The 21,436-nt window shown below is 41.2% G+C and overlaps 1 protein-coding gene across 8 annotated transcripts in view; it reads left to right on the top strand.

The window, feature by feature from the left end:
* HDAC5 (histone deacetylase 5) overlaps window positions 1-21,436 on the top strand; it is a 160,940-nt gene that overhangs the window by 88,888 nt on the left and 50,616 nt on the right. For all 8 annotated transcript variants that reach the window (XM_032238121.1, XM_032238117.1, XM_032238120.1 and 5 more), the window contains 4 exons: window positions 1,691-1,821; window positions 3,385-3,516; window positions 5,836-5,948; window positions 15,682-15,813. In XM_032238121.1, coding sequence (XP_032094012.1) covers window positions 1,691-1,821; window positions 3,385-3,516; window positions 5,836-5,948; window positions 15,682-15,813 — 508 coding nt within the window. The remainder of the gene's footprint in view (window positions 1-1,690; window positions 1,822-3,384; window positions 3,517-5,835; window positions 5,949-15,681; window positions 15,814-21,436) is intronic.

Below are 21,436 nucleotides of genomic sequence, written 5' to 3'. Positions count from 1 at the left end.
CTTCATCAAAATGGCCGTGCATACCCTTATGGAGGCTTTCAGAGAGCTCCTGGGGGCTGGGGAGGGCAGAAATGAACAAAAACAGGGCTTTTTGCACCCCCACCCCCCAGCAGCACTCTATAAGCCTCTATAAGTCTCTATAAGGCTATGCATTCAATTTTTTTGACAAAAAAACGGGCCCATTTTATTGAAAAACAGGCCGGTTTTTTGGTCTTTTTTGAGGGCCCCCCCGGGGCACTCTGCAAGCCCCACCAAGGCTATTCAAGCCTTTTTTTGGAAAAAAAATGGGCTCATTTTTGTGAAAAATTGGTCTTTTTTGGGAGGTTTGCAGAATGCAAAAACTTTTTTTTTCCTTTTGGAAAGCTCTTTAATTGATTGATGAGAATTACATTGGTCAAGTGCTGTGCCAGCAAAAATACCTACCTATCTTCTGTATTTCTCTCTATCTCTATTTCTCTCTATCTGTCTCTCTACCTACCTACACACATTTCCTACCTATCTACTATATTTCTCTCTCTATCCCTTGAGCTACCTAACCTACCTACCTACCTACCTACTCTCTTCCTCCATCCCTATCTACTGCATTTCTCTATCTCTATTTCTCTCTATATATATACCTTTATCTACCTGCCTAACTACTCTCTCCCTACCTATCTACTATATTTCTCTCTCTCTATCCCTTTAGCTACCTACCTACCTACTCTCTCTCTCCCTCCATCCCTATCTACTGTATTTTTCTATCTCTATTTCTCTCTCTCTCTATCCCTTTATCTACCTACCTAACTACTCTCTCTCTCCCTACCTATCTACTGTTTTTCTCTCTTTCTATTTCTACCTACCTACCTACCTACCTACCTACTCTCTCTCTCTATTTCTCTCTCTCTCTATCCCTTTATCTACCTACCTACCTACTGTATTTCTCTCTCTTTCTCTCCCTATCTCTTCCTCTATCTATCTACTTACTTTTTTTTTTTAATTGCCTCTTCAAAACCTTGGTGTGTCTTATACTCCGGTGGGTCTTATACTCTGAAAAATACGGGTAGAAGAATTTCAGGTTACACAGAAAAAACAAGTTAGATGAAAAAATGAATGATAACTGCATCCATCTTTATTAGTGGCCTTTCACTACTGAATATACTTTGTTCTGATTGCCCTTTTCATTCAGTGAAATTTAAAGAAATGCCAAGTAACTATAAGGTAAAAATGCAATCCAATATGAATGGAGAAAGCAGAAAGATATTTTTGGAAAAAGCAGAGGTTGTCCTCGCTTGGCCACCACAAGTGTTATGAGTAAGTTGCTAAGCGCTATGGTCACTGTAGAAAATCATTGACTGCCTTACAATTTACTTCCACTTTCTTCATTATCTCTGTTGCAAAGTACAGAAATGGTGACCTCTTGATTGTGGGGTGCTGCGACTCATAAATTTGAAGATTGAGTAGACAATTGTTTGGTTGTGGTTTTTTTACACTATTGTAACTCGGAATGATTGCTAAATGAGGCAGTATGTGACTGACATTACTTGTATGCTGTATGCCGATTAGTGTACAAACATCTTGATTTAACTCTTGATGATGGTGGGGTTATTGGTTTTCTTTGTAAGCTACCCAGAGTCACCAAGAGTGAGTTGGACAGCCATGTAAATTTTCTTAATAAATAAATAAACCTGGGATTTTTTTCTGATTTGTGCAGGGGGGCTCATCATACCTCATTGGACCAGAGTTCCCCTCCCCAGACAGGAAGCCCGGGAACACCAGCCTCTTGCAAACTACCTTTACTTGGCACTTATGATAGCAGAGATGACTTTCCACTCCGGAAAACTGGTTAGTAAAAACCAATAGTTGAAGAATAAAAAAAGAGGAGAGGGTCAATTTGAATGGCTTTCTGCACCTTAAATGTATTAGCTTGTAAAGACAATGGCTAGTGCTGATAGAGCAAAGGAAAGAAAAATTGATTTAATCTGATGAACTACAAATTAAGAATATTCATTCAAGTGTGTTATACAATAATGTGAAAAGCTCAACTTCTGGCTGAAAATCAATCTCACATACCAAATTCTCATTCTGCTAAAATATTATTATGACATGAATTCTAAACTTACAGTACAGAACTGGATAAATGTACTGTGAAGACTGACTTAACAAACAGCCTATATTTAGATGCAATCAGTGCTCCCTTGCAAGAAATCAGCTGTTTAGATGCTAATTGTGTAACAGCTCAGCTGGTTTTTGCAAAAGCTTTTTTTACAGTCAAACTAAGTTGGAAAAAAACAGCCCAGCTGCTATGTGAAATCAGGAAATTTTAGGAACATAGGAAGCTGCCTTATGCCAAGTCTGACTGTTTGTCTTCCTAACCTAGTGACTGGCAGCATGTACGGTATCTAAGGTCTTAAGTCAGTAAAGAATTTTTTCCCATCACTTCTTCATCTTTTTGATTGGAGAAGCTATTAACTATCTAGTGGTTCTCCCCATTGTTCTCCCCACTCTCAGTCTGCTAGTATATTTTGTGGTTATTTGAATCTTGCCAAGATCGTGGTTACAAGTAAAAAATACACAGTTTGAAAAAATTAAGATCTTGAAAAGGTGGTACAGAGAAACTAGCCAATTTCTATGTTATAGTCTCTAAAGTGATAAGATCTGAATAATAGTTAATAGTTCATTTAGCATTGTGTGATTTTATATACTTTCAACATGTAGAAATGGTATGTAGCAAAACCATGGGATTTGCAGTAATCAGATGGTATAATGGCCACTAAGTTTTCAAAGGGGACTGAACAAATTTATAAAAGATCAACTATCCATGGCTGCTAGTCCTGGTAGCTATTTACTACTTTTGTAATCCCAGACAGCTGTTAGCAATAGGGGAAGACGACAACAACACTTCTGTCTTTGTTTATGAACTTCCTGAATGCACCTGGATAGCTAATGAATGGATTAAATGGATCATAAGCTTGACCCAACAGGGGTCTACTTAGTCTTTTAAAAAGACATAAGAGCTGAATGGAAAAAGTTGTCTATGTAGAGTACCTTCCAGAAGAAGGAGGAGGACGAGGACAACTACTTTCTGCTTAAATTCTTTATTTCTTTTTGGAGTCATTCCGAGTCTAGATATCATGGACTTTGACATTTAGCTATGGTGGCTGGCATTTGGTAGAATTAGAAGATACTGTATTGGGAATTAATGTTTTATTGTTATGTTTCAGAAATGGAGAATAAATATATTTATAAAAAAGGTCACTCTTTCTTGAAGCAGTATGATTGATCTGGTAAATGAAGATGCAATTAGCTACTTCTCTTCACTACAATTTGCTTTCTTGCCTAAGTCTATTTCAGTCAACTTAGTTTAGGGAACCTTAGTTTTCATTCTTGCCTGCCTCTTCCTTTCAGCCTCAGAACCCAATTTAAAAGTGCGCTCACGATTAAAACAGAAGGTGGCAGAGAGAAGAAGCAGTCCTCTGTTGCGGAGGAAAGATGGGACAGTCATCAGCACCTTCAAAAAACGAGCAATTGAAATTACAGGTGAGAGAGGACATTAGCCCAGCTAAGTATCATTTGCTTTTTTAAAAAGGTGGATGAAACATTTCATTCTTCAGTCCTCCCCGCAAGTATGTCAAGAAGGGAGAAAAATGACTGATAAAAAACTAAAAGTGTGCTCTGGTATACTCTGTATGCTACAAAGTGTTTGATGAAACAGGATACTGGAGGTCAAAACATTGCAATTAAAGAAGAAATTTGGCAAAATAGATAAAACAATCATTTGTTTTCCTAAAGAATGGAACAATAGAGAGCCTTGTACAATTTCCTCCCACTTTCCTCTCTCTTCTGCTTGAAAGATGGAGTTTTCTATTTTAAACTATATTCATTGAGCAGTGATAGCTTAGCTAAGAGCACTCTGCTTAAATTACATTGTGATGACATGAAGCCATGTTTTTATTTTAACATGGATTGGTGGTGAAGAAGATGAAATCAAAGTTGAATTAATTTTTCAGAGAATTAAAATAATTTTTCTTTATTTGGCTAGTTCTAGTTTATTTTTCTGTCATTTTCATTTTACTTTTCACCTTATGGATTTTTTCAGGTATATTAGAGATTTTAATGAGACTCAAAAATAAATTTGAACTAAACTATAAAGTATATTAATCATGGCTAAATTCTCATACTATATTAGGCATGCCTGACAAACACGGTATCAAATTCCAACTAATAACTAATACTAATTAAATTTTATTACTTATACATTATTGCATCATGAATTTGGATATGACTAGAAATCTAGTCAAAAGGGAGCACAATAATTGAGGCCAGAAAATATGAATGTCAGAATTATAGCATTTCTTTTTTTTAAAAAACATGAAAGAGGAAGAAATGTTTGAATATTTTTAGTTTAATCTTGAGCCAATAGTATGATGACATAACTCTCAGTAATGTGATAATTATTCAAAGACCTCTTAAATATATTGCAGTCTAAGAGGAGGGATAGATAAGCCTAAGAACAGATTGAAAAAGCTCAGGAATAAGTAAATATACTATATAATCATGACCCAACAAATGCGCGCACGACAATAGCGTGCCGACAAAACCGCGGCAAGAAAACCGCGATGTCATAAATGCACCCACAACGCATCAACAAAACCGTGCCCACAAAAGCGCGATCTAAGTTAAGTTAAGGGTTAGGATTAGGGTTATTAAGTTGTTTTCATTGTTTTTTGATGGCACGCTTTTGTCAGCGCACTTCTGTGCGCTTTTGCGCACATTCGTTGGCGCGATTTCAACCTTGTGGTTTTCTCGCCGCGGTTTTGTCAGCACGCTTTTGTCAATGGCGCATTTGTCGGTGAACCCTATATAATGCATTCATTTTAGATGTATCACTGATAATCTAGGTAGTGGCAATTTATTTGGTGGGCATTTAAGCTGTTGGCGTTGTAGAAAATTCTGAATAAATTTTTATTTTAACTGGGAAAAGGGGGAGTATAGAAGGTTGGCATTTAAGCTCTTAGCAACCTGAGGCTCCTTCTTGGAAACTAGAGAGTTCTCTTTGTTTCACTTCTGTATTTATAGTTGATGTAGAAAGGTGAATTTGAAATGTCAAAGACTAAGCTAGGGGCATTCATTTCTGTGTGGTGGAATCATGTCTTGCATCCTTCTCTTTTTTAACCAATTCTGATAAAACAAGGAAATCTAAACATTTTGATTAGAAAATCACAAATGGAGGTAATAGTTTATAGTTTACAGAATTACAAATAGAGGTAATAGTCAATTTCAGGAAGCTAACTTATAAATAGCCACCTGCAAGATTCTCGATTATTAGTGAAAAGAACTATTTCCTCACCAGTTCATTGGAAAACTGTTAGAAAGAGACTAAGAAAATCTCCATCCACATGTATATATGTATACAGGGAAAATTTGGAATCATTAGTCACTGAAATTCTATAATGGTATCCTTTCATTTCAATAAATCTTATAAAAGAAGACTGAGGGAATATTGTTTGGAATAATTGCTTTCAGTTGAGACAGCTGTTCAGTTAATAGCCTTGTGAACTAGAAACATGGAGCTAGGGATTTTTTAATGCAGCTTATGTAAATTGTATGTTGTGTAGCATGATGATATTTCTTTATTATGTGAACATTCTTTGGTGCTTTGTTCTCTTAGAAAGGAAAGCCAAACCAATGAGTGAATTTTACATTTTTCTAATATTTTTTTTGCTACCATGTGAGTTGACACTTGATTCTGCTTCAAAATAAAAAGTGAAATTTTCAATAGCCTATTTGGGCACAAGAGCATCTTAATTCAGCGGAGGACTGACATGCTGGCAACCCCTCCCCCCACTTTCATTGCAGTGTCTTCAATGTGCAACAGTGCTCCTGGATCTGGCCCAAGTTCCCCAAATAGCTCCAACTGCGCCATCACAGAAAATGGGCTTACTGGGTCAGTGCCTAATATACATACTGAGGTAAGGCTAGTGAAAGAGTGTTGCTACCTGCTGTGATATGCTGCTTTGTTTCTTTTCTTGTTTACCTGTACATATTTATTCCACTATTAGTTGTTTTAAATAATGTGTTGACTTGGGGCAGAAATCCAGGCTCAGATGGCTGCGCTTATCTGGGTCTCACCAGTAGATGTGGTCTGTCATTATTTTAGCTTCACAGATTAAATGTGAGAGTAGCAATGGGGTAGAACATCTCTTACTGCTTTCCTAAGCCAAGTCCTCACTGAAACGTTGCCAAGACAATCTCAATCTTATACGGGAAAAGACCCGAATACAACAAGACCAGCATACCTACACCCGTGAAAATCTACAAATACATACATACATACATACATACATACATTGTAATTTTTACAGAACAATTTTTAACAAGATAAAAAGTATAAATATTTGAAACAAAGAAAACAGAAAAGGAAATTGAAAAGGAAATTTTTTATAAAGAAGCAGCTTCAATCTTTTTAACACTTATAAATGAATTTTATTTAATCTCTCTCTCTAAGGTTACATTATAATTTCCTTCTTCTCTAGAGTAGCTTGTGGGAGGAGTCATCGATGGATTATTTTCACGTCCAATCTGCTCAGAGTTAAATTCAAGGTCACACCGCTCTACTTCCTCCTGCTTGGCCCAGTTTAGTCTCAGTCCAATAGAGAACTGTTTTGCTTGGCTCTTCGGTTTTGGACTTGAGTGTTTGTTTTTTTTCACCCTTAACTCTTCCCACCTCCTCTCCTTTAGAGTGTGTGTATTTGAGCATAAGCTGTGCTTTGCTGTGTGTGAGGAGCTGCCGAACCTCTGGACGGTTGTAGTGTGGCTCCAGTTCTGCGCGCTGCAGGGCACTGGAAGCTGCGACCCCTTTTTCCATAGGGGGGGGGTCACAGGGATTCACTGAGGGCCCCTGGAGGAGTGGTTCAGCGGAACTCACTAACGGCATAGGACTGCATGGTTGGTGGTCGCCATTTTGAGCTGGGCAGCAGCTTGGAGGAGATGCACATGGCCGGAGCGCGAGGAACGGCGCTCCTTTTCAGCTCACCGCTGGTAGTCCTGGGCCACTGTGAATGCCTGTGGGCACTGGAGAGACAAGAGTTCCTCCATGATTCTGGAGATGGCCTCCAGCTGGTCAGGGGAGCAGAGACATCGAGTCATGGATCAGTAGCGCCATTTTGAGAGGGCGCGCCGGTTCAAATGACCTGTGAACCACTCGACAGCAGCCCCAGCCAGCTGAAAGGCAGGGAGGAGATCGGAGGTGGTTAGGCAGCATTTTTGGCCTTGAATACTTACAAGGGGAGAGCGGCGCAAGATGGCGGATTGCCATGAGACACATTGGAGCAGCTGCTCCTGGATCACCCGGTGATTCTAATCCTGGTAAGGGGACATCTCGGGGAGCTGCCCCTTTGGTGAGAGGGAGGGCCCCTGCAAAGAAGAGCACCTCCAAGTCCTCCAGGAAAGGGGGTGCCAGCAAGCAGCAGGAGCCTGGAAAGAGAGTCACCATAGCTGCTGCGAGGCATTCAAGAGACAGTATTAGCCCCTCACCATGCAGATCATACTCACCCCACAGGCCTTCTTCAATAACCTTGAAGGAAGATTATAATCAAGATCTATAATCTTGAGTCTTCCTTCGCACAAGCCTTGCAGATTCCCTCGATGGATTCTCCAGTGGCCGCGCTCGCCTCTTCTTCTTCAGTGGTGACAGATGACCGCCAACAATGTCAAAGTGGGGGATAAGAAGGCAGAACTGCTTCTCTACAACATCTTCCAGACTGTGGTTTGGACGATCAAGGCGACCACTTCCTTCTTCAATAGAACCACACTGCTTTGGTTTGAACAGGTGTAGGAGAGAGCCACCTCTTCAGATGTGCGCCTTCTGCAGGACATAAAGAAGCTGATGGCGGATGCTCAGTTTTTGGTGGATGCCATACTAGACGCAGTTAAGTATGCCTCTAGAGCCCTCTCTTCTTCAGTTGCTTCCAAGCATCTCCTGTGGTTGCACAGTTGGCAGTGGATCCAAGTGGCGGCGGCTGAGTATTCTGGTGAGAAGTTGTTTGGCACTTCCCTGGACCCCATTGTGGTGGAAGATAAAAACAAGTAGAAGGTTCTTTCTGCAGCGACCAAGCGCTCTGAGCAGCAGTCAGCCCCTTACCCGAGGAGGCCTGCATATCGCCTCCCGACCAAGACTTTCAGCAGCAGAGGTACTCTTCCTCTAGATACCCTAAACAGGGAGACAGGCAATACTGCAGGGACAGGGACAGGTACCAGCAACCTAGTAAGCGGCCCTTTCGATGTGGGGTGAGGTGACTGTCCCTACTGTAGAAGTAAGTGATTTGGGATTGGATCACCCTATAGGCAGCCACCTTGCCTTATTTGCAGATCACTGGGACAGCATCACTATGGATGCCTGGGTCCTAAATATTGTCAGGTTTGGTTTAGGTTTGGAATTTCATTCTCAACCCCCCCCCCCCCGAACTGATTCAGAATCTTTTCCTCCTCCAGGAACCAGGTCAAGCATAAGCTCATGCATAAGGCTATTCAGCATTTGCTGGATATCTGGGTGGTGGAGTTAGTTTCAGAGAAGGAGACGTGCTTGAGGTTCTACTCGAATTTGTTTGTGGTCCCCAAGAGTTCAAGGAGCGATCCTCGATTTAAAATTGTTAAATTCCTCGGACTTTCAGAAAAATATCAGTTGGCTGGAGCTCAGAGCAGTCCACCTGGCCCTGCGCCACTTCAAGGTGCAGGTCGAAAGACAACATGTTCTGGTCCTGATGGAAAACATCGCTGCCAAGGCCCATGTCAATAAGCAAGGGGGCACCCACTCGCTGGCTCTTCGAGACCAGGCAGTGAGGCTGGGGAATTGGGCAGAATGACATTTTTCTTGCTGAGGATGGAACATATCTTGGGAATGGAGAACCAGCAAGCTGACTGGCTCAGCAGGGCGACCGTGGACCACGGGGAGTGGCAGTTGCATCTCAGCATTTTTACCAAGATTTGCCAGAGGTTCGGCAGACCACACCAGCAAACACACAGGTCCAGAGGTTCATCTCCCGGTTTCCATCTCACAGAGCTGTGGATGTCAACACTATTCATTGCAGATGGACAACGGGTCTCCTCTATGCCTTCCTTCCCCTTCCTCCCAAGAATTCTGAGGAAGTTAATGATAGAGAGGACGGAGGTGATCATGGTAGCTCCCTATTGGCCCCGGAAGCCTTGGTTTGTAGACCTGGTGGGTCTGTCTATATCTCCCCATTGGAGGATTCCATGGGGAGAGATAGCTCTGTGTCAGGGGGACCTGGTCCATCCGGAGCCCTAATGGCTTCAGTTGACCACTTGGCACTTGAGCGGGAACAATTGAGAGTGACATATTTCTCGGCCAGGATGATTAGGACTATTGAGGCTTCAAGGAGGCAATCCACTATTCACATTTACAATGCTACGTAATCCTCCTTTGTGTCATGGTGCCGATCTGTGCAAGTGAAGCTGGCAAGGGTAGCAGCTCCGCAGATTTGGAATTCCTCCAGGATGGGCTTGAGAAAGGTCTTTCTCATAGCACTCTCCGTAGGTAGATGGTGGCATTGGCCACCATCCTAGGGGATGTGGGCTCTCGCTCCTTGGCTCAACACCTGGTTATGAAGAGGTTCCTTCAGGGGGGCATCAAATCTTAGGCCCCCAGTGATTCACCGGTTCCCAATCTGATATCTGCCCAGAGTCCTTCAGGCACTGGCTGAGGCTCCCTTTGAGACAGGGTGAGCCTTCAATTTCTCACCCTTAAGGTGGTTTTCCTGGTGACAATTACATCCGCCAGACATACTGTATCTCTGAAATCAGCACATTATCATCCACAGCTGACCTGTGTATGTTTCATGACAATAGAGGCGTCCTCAGACTGTACCCTTCCTTCTTGCCAAAAGTAAACTTCCCATTCCATAGGGCTCAGGATGTGGTGTTACCGGACTTCTGTCTAGTGCCTTCCAGGAGAGGAAGTGTTCCTGGCATTGCTTGGATGTCAGGAGGGCTCTGAGGCGCACTTCTCCTTTCAGAAGGTCGGAGGCAATCTCCTTCCAGCCATCTACCCTGGGGGCAAGGGTGTCACCCTCTACCATCGGTAGGTGGATTACCTTAACAATCACCAGACCTTATGAAGCTTGAAGGCTTACGGTGCTGGCTGGAATTATGCACACTCTACTAGGGGTGTGGCCAGGGTGGTGACCTGGTCAACCCAGATGCTAATTGAGGATATCTGTAGGGTGGCCATATGGGCTTCCCCGTTGCCTTTTATAAGGCACTACTAGTTGGATGCATATGCTTCTGCTGAGGCTTCCTTCGGTAGGAGGGAGTTGCAGGGAGTGCTGGACACTTGAGGGATTCAGGACCAATGATTGCCCTCCCTTGGACACCAGATTTGGTATGTCTCATTGATGACTCCTCCTACAAGCTACTCTGGAGAATCACAGTTGGTCTTACCTGAACTGCATTTCTCGGAGTCTTGTGGGAGGAATCAGCTCCCACCCAGTTTTAGGATGCCATTTCAGTTAGGGGTCCTGACCCATGCTGGTCTTGGCTATCTCTGACTAGTCAGGATTGGGGGGTAGGTAGTGTGTTTTCCCTACCTTTTTCCTTGTCCAGAATTCTCCATAGACCGACAGCCTCAAGCAGGAGGCATGGCCTCGAATTTAACCTCAGTCTCAGGGCAAATTAGATGTGAGAATAACCCATCGATGCCTCCTCCCACAAGACCCTGAGAAATGCAGTTCAGGTAAGACCAACTATCATTTCCATAGTCCATGCATACTAATCCTCAAACACATAAATCAGAAAATCATTTTTTCTTTTTTTTCATTAAAATGTCTACCAGGGTTTTCCAATTATTGATAAATGTAGTTATTTATTTTTAATCAAATAAGTTAAATTTGCCATCTCACTAATTCTTCACCAACCATCCCTTTGCTGTGGCTATTTCAGAGCATTTCTATTTTTGTGCATATAATAGCCTTGCAGTAGTAATCATATATAAAAATATGTGTGGCATATCTATGGCTCTTTTCTACTTGACTGTCCATTAATCCTAGCAGGAAAAGTTCTGATTTCAGTTCAACACAATAAATTCAACACAACATAATGTTGACATGTTCAGTTCAACACAATATATATGTTCACTTTAAAGCCAATAATACATTAAGGCAGAGATTGTCCAGTCCCAGGATAAAACAGCCAGACACAAATTGAGTAATGATATGCAGATTTGTACATTGGTGAAACAAACAACCACTTCACAAGCACATAGTACAATATAAGAGATCAAACCCATCAGGACAAGTTTCAGCAGACCTATTTGCAACTGAAAGAGTCATTCTTTTGAAGACAGCAAAGTCCACATTTCGGATAAAAAGGACCATTTGTTTGAAGGAGGGTTAGAATTAAATACCTCTTCCTTAACAGAGGCAGAACAATAAGACATCACCTCTCTCCAGTTTACAATTCTGCCCTTGCAACAGTTCAAAGAACATTCAACAATCAATTGCACCCTGATTCAGGTAACCCTGAAGCCACATATAACCACTCAAGTGGCCTCAACAGCTCTCAGAGAATACAATCCTTCCATCATCTCCCCACCACATCCTATGAGAACCTACCCTCCCACCATCCTGTCTCAATTCTCAGTACCTATTCATCCATTCCCTTCACCATCAGAACTGATGAAGTTTCTAGGGTGCGAAATAAAACATCTTCCTCCTCAAGGAAAAAACAGTCTGGTTACCTTTTCAAGAAAAAAGTGCCTTTAATTTTACAATTCTTTGTGTCGTTATATGTATTTAAACCTACAAATTTCAGGCTTTTTTATAAGTCCACCATACATAATAGAATGACCCTTCATTTTCAACATGTTTGAAGTAGCTTTATACATTCTAGAGAATTTTCTTGGAAGTTAAATCTACAATATATTTCATTACAAGTCTCTTTTAGGTAATAACATAATAGAAATTTCAATTCTTTTAATCACTATGAATGGGCAGACTAAGATTATCTTGGCAGGCTACCTGAGATCACCTTGGACTGATGGTGCCCTGCCTCTTCCCTAGGCAGCCAATCTGGCTTGGCAAACAGCAGCAATAAAAGCCTTGCAGCAAAGCAGCTGAATGTGGTGGTATAAGGATGATCATGGTGGTTATGATGGAACAGATGGCAATGAAGGGTGGAAACAACTTGAATTTAAGGAGAACTGTAATTTATTCCTGGTAATAACGAACAGCAACAGACCCAGGAAGAGTGATAGCAAACTAGGACTACTAGTTTCCTGTAGTAACAATAGACAAGGGTCTATTGGTGGGTGGGTTGCCTAAAGATCAGGGGGTCCTCTGGGATTTGGGAGCCCACTGAAGTGGATATAGACTAAAGGAAGCTATGGCAATGTGGTGGCAGAGTGAGTTATCCAAAACACAGCGCAATATCCTAAAGCAAAGTAGGATATCTAACAGAGATATACATCTGAAAGGGGCAACTAGCAAATGGCACCCCCTTTGAATGCAGTGATTTATAACATATACGCAAGCCAAAATGTGAAAGCAGTAGCATTTAAGACTTATACACCACTTCATAGTGCTTTACAGCCCCCTCTCAGTGGCTTACAGAGTCGGCCTATTGCCTCCAACAATCTGGGGCCTCATTTACCAATCTCTGAAGGATAGAAGGCTGAATCAACCAGCTCAGAATCAAACTCCCGGAATGAGCAGTGACCTGCAGTACTGCATCCTAACACATTCTAACCTCTGGGCTCTTAAAGGAAGTGAGTTTCGCCCTTGCAAAAATTAAACACTGTGCTGGTTGATGAAACCAGACCCAATACCACAGCATGTACTAAACTCACAAATATAAGTCAAATAGAAAGGTCAGTTTCTCTAGTTGAACAGATTCCTACATTGGAAGAAGCAAGTGCCCACTCTAAATATATAAGCCAAAGCAGGAAGGCCAACCTGAAATGGGATCAGGCCCAGATATGTGCGCCAATATCGTCCCAGAACTGATAAGGCAGCAACAAGAGGAAAGGCTGAGACTCATTGGAAAGTATCATTTTATTCCTGGTAATAAGGAGCAGCAGTAGACCTGGGAAGAGTGTGACAGGAAACTAGGGTTGCTTAAAAGCCAGGGAGGCTGGGCCCTCTGGGGTATGGGAGCCCACTGAATTGGATACAGACCAAAGGAAGCTATAGCAATGTGGCAAAGTGGGATATCCAAAACAGGGTGCAATATCCTAAAGCAAAGTAGGATATTTAACAGAGATATGCATCTGAAAGGGGCAACTGGGAAATGGCACCCCCAATGCATGCTGTTGTTTTTAACATATATGCAGGCCAGATATGTGAGCCAATATCGTCCCAGAACTGATAAGGCAGCAACAAGAGGAAAGGCTGAGGCTCATTGGAAAGGATGAAGAAGAGCAGCAAATTCACACTTGACTATTTCTCTTTAATAAAAGCTTTTAATGTGATAGGAAGCCTGTTGAAAAAAAACATTTTTAAATGCTTTTGTTCTCTTTTCCAAGAGAAGTATGTGATTCTATGCAGTATTTATATGGACAGTGCCAGGCTTCTTGTAACAGTCTGAAAGTTCCCTGAAGAGAGAAATGGTTTTGTCTGTGAAAAGCATAGCTAGATATTCTCTTCTGATTTTCACTTACATTTATTCTGCTTCTGTGGGGAAAATTCTGTGGGTATTTCTATTATCTCGCTTGCTCAATGCAATTTTCTCCCCTTGACTTCTGCTGGACTGCATTGGGCTGAGCTGCAATGCAAAAGAGCCAATCATTACTTTCTACATGACAGTTCCTTTCCCCAGCAGACTTCTAAAGAGTGTTTTCCCACTGTTACAAAACAAAGCACCACCTGGTGGACAGATCCGCTTTTCAACATTGTAAAGAGCAATATCATTTAAGCTTGTCCAAACACCTATTTCTGGCTTGAAATATGCTTATAATATCATCTTCTTCATCATCTAGGTCTATGGGGAGATTTCTTAAAAAATATATGAGGAATTTAATTGCTTAATATCTAACATTATCCTGAGGCAGAAACAGTCCAGCTAGCAGAACTATGTGGGAATACTGCAGGGCAATTATACAGTTAATGTACATATAACAGTTTGAAACAGAGCATATGTATGTCTGTGTGTATATGTGCATACGCAAGTAAGGCTTTCATTCTACCTTACATCAAATTGAAATATACTATAATTTTATCTTTAAAATGATACTATCATTTACTCCCAATGTATCATTCACTTTACAGTGGTAAAGCACCCAAAGAAAAAGAAAAGATCTACAGTGTTAGTGGCAGATAGTATGCAACCAGGCCAACTGCAGTAGAGAAGAGGGGAAAGGGTGAAAGAGGATGGAGTCAGCCAAAATGGTCTTCATTGCACCTTTGATAGTTGTTCAGCCCAGCGGATAAGATACTAAAACCTAATATTAGCAGACATGTACCAGTAATGGTCTTGTGACAAGTTTATAACACAGTTTAGGAACAATTATACTTATCTGCTGGAATCTCACATCATTACTGATGGAGTTGTAAGAATAATCCAAAAAGTCTAATTTGATGGGATTTGTTGAGGCAGAACCAAGATTGAACGAAATATTTGGAGGAATGTAACTTGTGTCCTCTTTCATGTGTCTAAGGATTAAAAGCAAAAAAGAAAGCAGTGAATACCTCTTTACAAGTTCAGAGTCCCAGCTGCCTGGAAATGCAGCCGTATGACTGTATATGGATTAGAAATCCAATCCAGTCCAAGTTTAGTTTTGACACAGATATTAATTTGGTTTCCTTGGTGGATAAGTTTCTCTGAAAAGAATTGGGGAGTATTAATCTTCGTTTTATTGATGAGTTTTTGTATCACAACTATAATTTCTTACTGGGTTAATATTTGATTATCAAGCACACGTAAATCTGCTCTGATTATCAGATAATTGAAGAGGAAATTCTTATACTAGTCTTACCGGTTCCACCACAAAACCGCGCCCGACTAAACCGCGCCGCTGATGTCATCAACAGGGCGACAACAGCACGGAGACAGAAACACGCTGTAAACCCTAAACCTAAAATTAACCCCTAAACCTAATCCTAAACCTAACCTTAAACGTAACCCTTAACCTAACCCTAAACCTAATCCTAACCCTTAACCTAACCCTAACCCTTAACCTAACTCTAAACCTAACCCTTACCTTAAGTTGAACCGGCTTGCTTTCAAAGCGCTATTTAAAGCGCCCTTCTTTCTCTGCGCTGGCTGTTGTCGCCCTGTTGATGACGTCAGCGACGCGGTTTAATCGGGCGCGGTTTAGTCGAGCGCGGTTTTGACGGGTCACGGTCTTACCAACTCTGCCTGGCTAGATGTCTTAGACTATAAATCCCATAATTCCTGGCCAGCATAGCCACAGGTTTCCAGACTGCATATTAAACAACATTCAGGGACATCGATCCCTCGGCTATTTATTATTTTGCTTCTTGAATATAATATATATAAAATAAGAAAATAATTATTTTCAGCTTTTATATCCCAGGATACATCTCTGCTCTGCCTTGCCTTGTTAATGAGGTCACATTAAAGAACTGGGAGAATAACAAGTCTTTCGTCTTCTTGCTATATATGACATATTCTTATTTATCTGTATTGTCTTATCTATTGCTCCTTCTTTCTAATCCTTCTTTTCCTTTTATATAGATGTTGCCCCAGCACCAAGCTGTTACTGTGGATGGATCAGCTAGCCAACTCAGCCTATACACTTCTCCATCACTGCCCAATATCTCCTTAGGACTCCAGGCAACTGTCACAGTCACAAATTCACACCTCAATGTGAGTACAGCTGCCCCCCCCCACCAAAAAAACTTCATGGAAATGTATAGATATGGATATAGCAATTAAATGAAACAAATGACATACCAATATTAAGTAAATGAAAAGGAAGTTCATCCTAGAATACTCCCTACAAGTTTTATGTCACACATACACATGCACATGCACACACACACACAAAAACACAAACACACACACATATTAAGCGTGGCCATACTAATGCATTGCCCTATTCTTGTGAAAGGGAAAAGCTAAAGAGTAGGTGCAAGTTTATTTTGATGGATTTGTAATAATATAAATGTGACAAATTAGAACATTTCAAAATGTGGAGTTCATTCCCCACTTCTCTCTGTTCATTTCAGTAGGTGACACTACCTGTCAGACTTTATCTTGGCTCAGGGATTAAGCAAAATTAAGCTTGATTAGCTCTTAGATGGCACAAGAATACCAGGGCTGTTAACTAGACTTGGAAGTTAAAAGAAAAAAACCCTTAAAAAACCCAGAGATAATTGTTGCCAAGAAAACAGTATGGAAAACAACATTTCCCCCTTCAAGATGGTAGTGTGCATAGGTGCTGCGGCTTTGAGCTCCTGGTGTCACAATGAAGTGTGTAGGCAAAAACTAGTCTATACCCGGGGGGGAGTTACTAAAGATTGGATCTTGTAGTCAACTAATAATATACCGAGTGACATAGTAAGACTGCTGGGCTCCCCATGGATTGTTGTTGGGCCAAGGAGACAGTAAAGAGAGCGGAAGCAGAAGCAAGGATGCAGAACTGGTTTGCTAGCTCAGTTATGGAAGCAGCCTCACAGACCAGCATTGCCAAGCATTTTTATAACCAATGTTAAATCCTTTGTCCACAAAATTGATGAACTAGAGCTATAGATGGCAATGAATAAACTCATCTGCAATTGCTCTGTGATGAGCATCACAGAGACCTGGCTTCATCCACTTGTACCGGATGCGTCAATGGAGCTAATTAACAGCACCACATACCACTTTGACAGAAATGGCAACTCCAGTAAAAGCAAAGATGGAGGGCTTTGTATTTATAGACATAATGACTGGTGTAGTAACAGCAGAGTTATTTATACACACTGTTCTCCAGATATGGAATTTATAACTCTCCTGTCAGCCATTTTATTTACCTAGAGAGATTTCTTGATAGTTATCACCGCTGTCTATATTCCACATGATGCAAATGTTAGTACAGCGCTCTCTAGGTTACATGACGCCATCTAGAGGCAGCAGCAAACTTACCTAGAGGGCACTTTAGTTGTGGCTGGAGATTTTAATCAAGCCTGTCTAAAATTTGTTCTCCCACAGTATGTGCAATGTACCACCCGAGGTAAGAACATTCTAGACCATATGTACTCGAACTTAAGGCATATAGAGCAATCCTTCTCTCCCATCTGGGTACATCTGACCACCTCTCTCTGCTATTGTGCCCAAAGTATATCCCCCTTAGGAAAAGAATATGGCCAGTCAAGAAAACTGTCAAAATCTGGCCAGAGGGAGCACTCTGCCACTTGCAGGACTGCTTTGAGACTACCAAGTGGAGTATATTTGAACATTTGGAGCTGCAAGAATTCACTGACACTGTACTCTCATACATTGAAACATGTACAGACAATGTAACAGTGAATAAGCACATCAGAGTTTACAGTAATCATAAATCCTGGAGGTCATTAGAGGTACAATCACTTCTGAGAATACAAAACTCAATCTTCAGGGCAGGAAACAAAGACGAATACAACAAGGCCAGGGCAAACTTGAAAAGAGGCATTAAGATGACTAAACAGAAATACAAACAAAAGGTAGAGAAGTATCTGGAAGATAATAACTCAAGACAGGTGTGGCAGGGGCTACAACAGCTAACCAACTATAAGGGCAATACGAAAAAAATAGCCAATGCTGATGTACCCTGCTGTTGGTGGAGCTAAATAACTTCTTTGCCCGCTTTGAGATCAAAAGACCAGTCTATGTGGCTCAAGCCTAAAGGTCCTCTAACCTCCAGCCATTCACCCTGGATGAACATCAAGTGACAGCTGTGCTGAAGGCTGTAAATTCCAACAAAGCTGCAGGTCCAGCTGGGGAAAGTGGTAAAAACCTGTGCTGACCAATTAACAGGGACCTGACAAGAATTTTTAACATCTCCCTGCAACAGGCTAGAGTCCCATCTCATACTTGAAAGCAGCCACAATTATCCCAGTTCCGAAGAAAGCAGCCATGAACAGCCTGAATGACTATAGACCCATTGCACTGACGTCTATAGTGATGAAGTGCTTTGAGAGACTGGTCCTATGACACCTCAAGTCCTGTCTTCCACCAAATTTCAATCAACACCAGTTTGCTTATAGAAGCAACAGTTCGACAGGGTACGCCATCGCCACTGCTTTACATATTGAACTGAGCCATCTTGAGAAATCTGAGAATTATGTCTGAATGCTTTTTATAGACTATAGCTCGGCCTTTAACACCATCTCACCAGGCATTCTCACTAAAAAACTGACTGACCTGAATTTCCCTCCTCTTTCTTGTGACTGGATCAAAGACTTCCTGAAGGATCATCCACAAACAGTAAGGTCTGGGTCCTTTACATCTTCCACCCTGAAGCTCAGCACAGGTTCCCCTCAGAGCTGTGTGCTCAGCCCCTATCTGTACTCGCTGTATACACATGACTGCATATCCACTGATCATCCAACATCATAATAAAGTTTGCAGATGACACAACGATGTTGAGTCTCATAACTGGAAAGGCCGAATCTGCATACAGGGAAGAAGTCCAGAAGGTATCACCATGGTGTTCAAAAAACAAGTTATATCTAGATACTAGTAAGACAAAGGTGATGGTGTTAGATTTCCAGAAGCACAGAAAAGAAGTTGCCCCACTGTATGTTGAGGGGGGCTGTGTGGAGTGGGCTTCCTATTAAATTCTTGGGACTGCTTATTAGTCAAGATCTCACCTGGAAAAATAACACGTCCCTAGTGATTGGCAAGGCCCAACAGATACTTCATTTCCCTAGAGTCCTGTGAAAAAATCAGATGAAATAATGGCTGATGACCTCTTTCTATCGATCCACGATAGAAAGTGTCCTCACATGCATTACAGTATGGTACGCTGGTTTAACTGCTGCAGGCAGGAAGGCACAATAGAGAGTAATCAATTCGGCACAAGAAACCATTGGTTGCCCTCTAAAACCACTGGATGACATCACCAGATCTTGCTGCTTTAGCAGAGTAAGGAAGAGGATTCATACCCTGGTCAGTAGATCTTCGCACTTCTACCATTGGGCAAAAGACATCAAAGCATAGCCAGCCGAACAAATAGATTTAAAAATAGTTTCTGTCCTTGGGCTGTCAGACTCTTAAACACAACCACAATCACTCCACGCACACACGGAAACGTATGACTAGTTTTTCTTTCTTTCTCTCTCTCCCCCCCCCCCCATTACTTGCATAGGGATTATTCTTTATACTATAATGTTGTTTGTGTTTTTTGTCATGGATTGCACCAGTGAGGCTAAAACGAATTTCATTGTATACATGATGTACAATGACAGTAAAGACTATACTATACAATGGATGTTTCCACACAATTCCAGGAATTGAGTTCAGTTGAGAAGATACTTTTTCCCCCTCTACCATGTATTCGTCTAGTTTGAAGTTATATTTATGGCAGTGGCCACTGCAATAGCATATGATAGTGAGTTTTACACATTTTATGTTTAATCAGTTACTAAACAATTTCTGTAAATAACTATTTCTATGTCCACACAGTCTGAATGGAGTGAAGGGGATAAGAGTCATATAAGTCATTAACCACAAAATTAACAACATTATTATAATCTTTTTCTTAGTCTTTGTTAATCTTCTCGCCTCCAGCTCTATGCTTAAGCACAGCTTTATAATCTGAAAAACTTTCAGTAACATGCAAGAGATTTGCTCCAATGTTTTTAAAATTAAAAATGTAAACATAATCAAAACGAAAGCTTAAAATGTATCAAAATTTTAATCATTTATTTAGTCACTTCTCCTTCTTAACATATTTAAAATTACAATTTTGAGACAGTAACTTTTAGAAATTTTTTAGAAACTTCATTCCAGCTTTTGGGGGAAATGGGTACCATAATTTGTCTATTTCTCTATAAATGCCTTTGCCTGGTTCTTGCTCCAGATGTACTTCATTTCTTTTCAGTACAATGGAAGGGGGTCTAATATTTGGTGAGCCAGACCAGTGACTGTATATAATTTCCTTTCCTTTCTTTCCTTTTTCTGCTTTTAGAGCACCACAGGTCTCTGGGTTTTGTTTTCTGACAAGCAACTGATACCAAGTTGTGTCCTATTTATTGCTTCTTTCTGATGACAGGCACCACATTTGGCTCAGGACCTGACCTGTGGCAGTTGTGCCCAGTTGGCAGCTTGTCTATTTTCAGTGTCAGAAATTAGAAATAGCTCACTGGCAGATTTCATGTTCTACTATTCTCTGCTGTGATTTGTTTTCCTCATCCAAGAGTAGTAAACGGTTTATAGTTATGTCTGTGCTCCATACACACAGACTCAGCTGAAATTAGCAAGTTCTCCGGTCCTCTATTAATTAGTCTGGTCTTGAATTTGAATGTAATCATATGGTAGCTTGTTAATTTGTACTAGATCACTGTGCCCCAAATATATCTACTGGATTCTATTATTCTACCATTATATTTCTGAACTCATTTAAATCAGATCTGTTTGGAGGACTTTGTGGAGCCTAAATTAAGGATTAAATGAAAGAAAAACATGTTTCAAATCAACAAAGCTTCTGGAACTAGAGTTTTCCTATTGCTGCTGTTCTTATTACTAAAATCACTGTAATTACAATTGGTACATATGGAGCTTTACAAAAAATAAAGAGAACAGATCTCTACCGTGGTGGGCTTTCAGTATGAAGTAGGCAGAAGGCAAATAGCAGAACCAGAAAGGTCAAATAAGGAGAGATAATGGATCTAATTGCCATAGATGTAGTTGGAAATTAAATTTGGGTACCCAGTGATATCTTAATGAGCTTAGGAGTAGTCAAAGACATTCAGGTAACAGTAAGGCTGCCATGGAATCGGAATCAGGTGTGTGCAAGAACCAACACCATCCGTGGCCCTGGTGCGCTGCTTGCTTACGTGGGCCAGCTTTACAGCTTGAACCCCCATCCCCATCTTGGCTATTCAGACCACATCTCTGTTATGCTAATTCCAGCATACAAACCATTCACCAGGTGTTCAAGACCAGTTCGGAAGCAGGTGATGACCTGGCCAGCAGGAGCCATCTCTGCTCTTCAGGACTGCTTTGAATGCACTGACTGGGACATGTTCAAGGAGTCTGCTATCAATGGTGACTCCATTGACTTGGAGGAATATACATCGTCAGTGACTAGCTACATAAGCAAGTGCTTTGATTTTGTCGCAGTGTCCCAAGAAAATTATCTCACACCCCAACCAGAAGCCATGGATAACTGTGGAGGTACATGCTCTACTAAGGTGGCGCAGTGGTTAAATGCAGCACTGCAGGCTACTGCTAGATCAGCAGTTCAGCGGTTCAAATCTCACCGGCTCAGGGTTGACTCAGCCTTCCATCCTTCCGAGGTGGGTAA

The sequence above is a fragment of the Thamnophis elegans genome, chromosome Z, assembly GCF_009769535.1.
Source record: "Thamnophis elegans isolate rThaEle1 chromosome Z, rThaEle1.pri, whole genome shotgun sequence".
Taxonomy (NCBI): Eukaryota; Metazoa; Chordata; class Lepidosauria; order Squamata; family Colubridae; genus Thamnophis; species Thamnophis elegans.
Note: the sequence above shows the minus strand (reverse complement) of the source record. Positions and strands in the feature narration are given on the sequence as shown.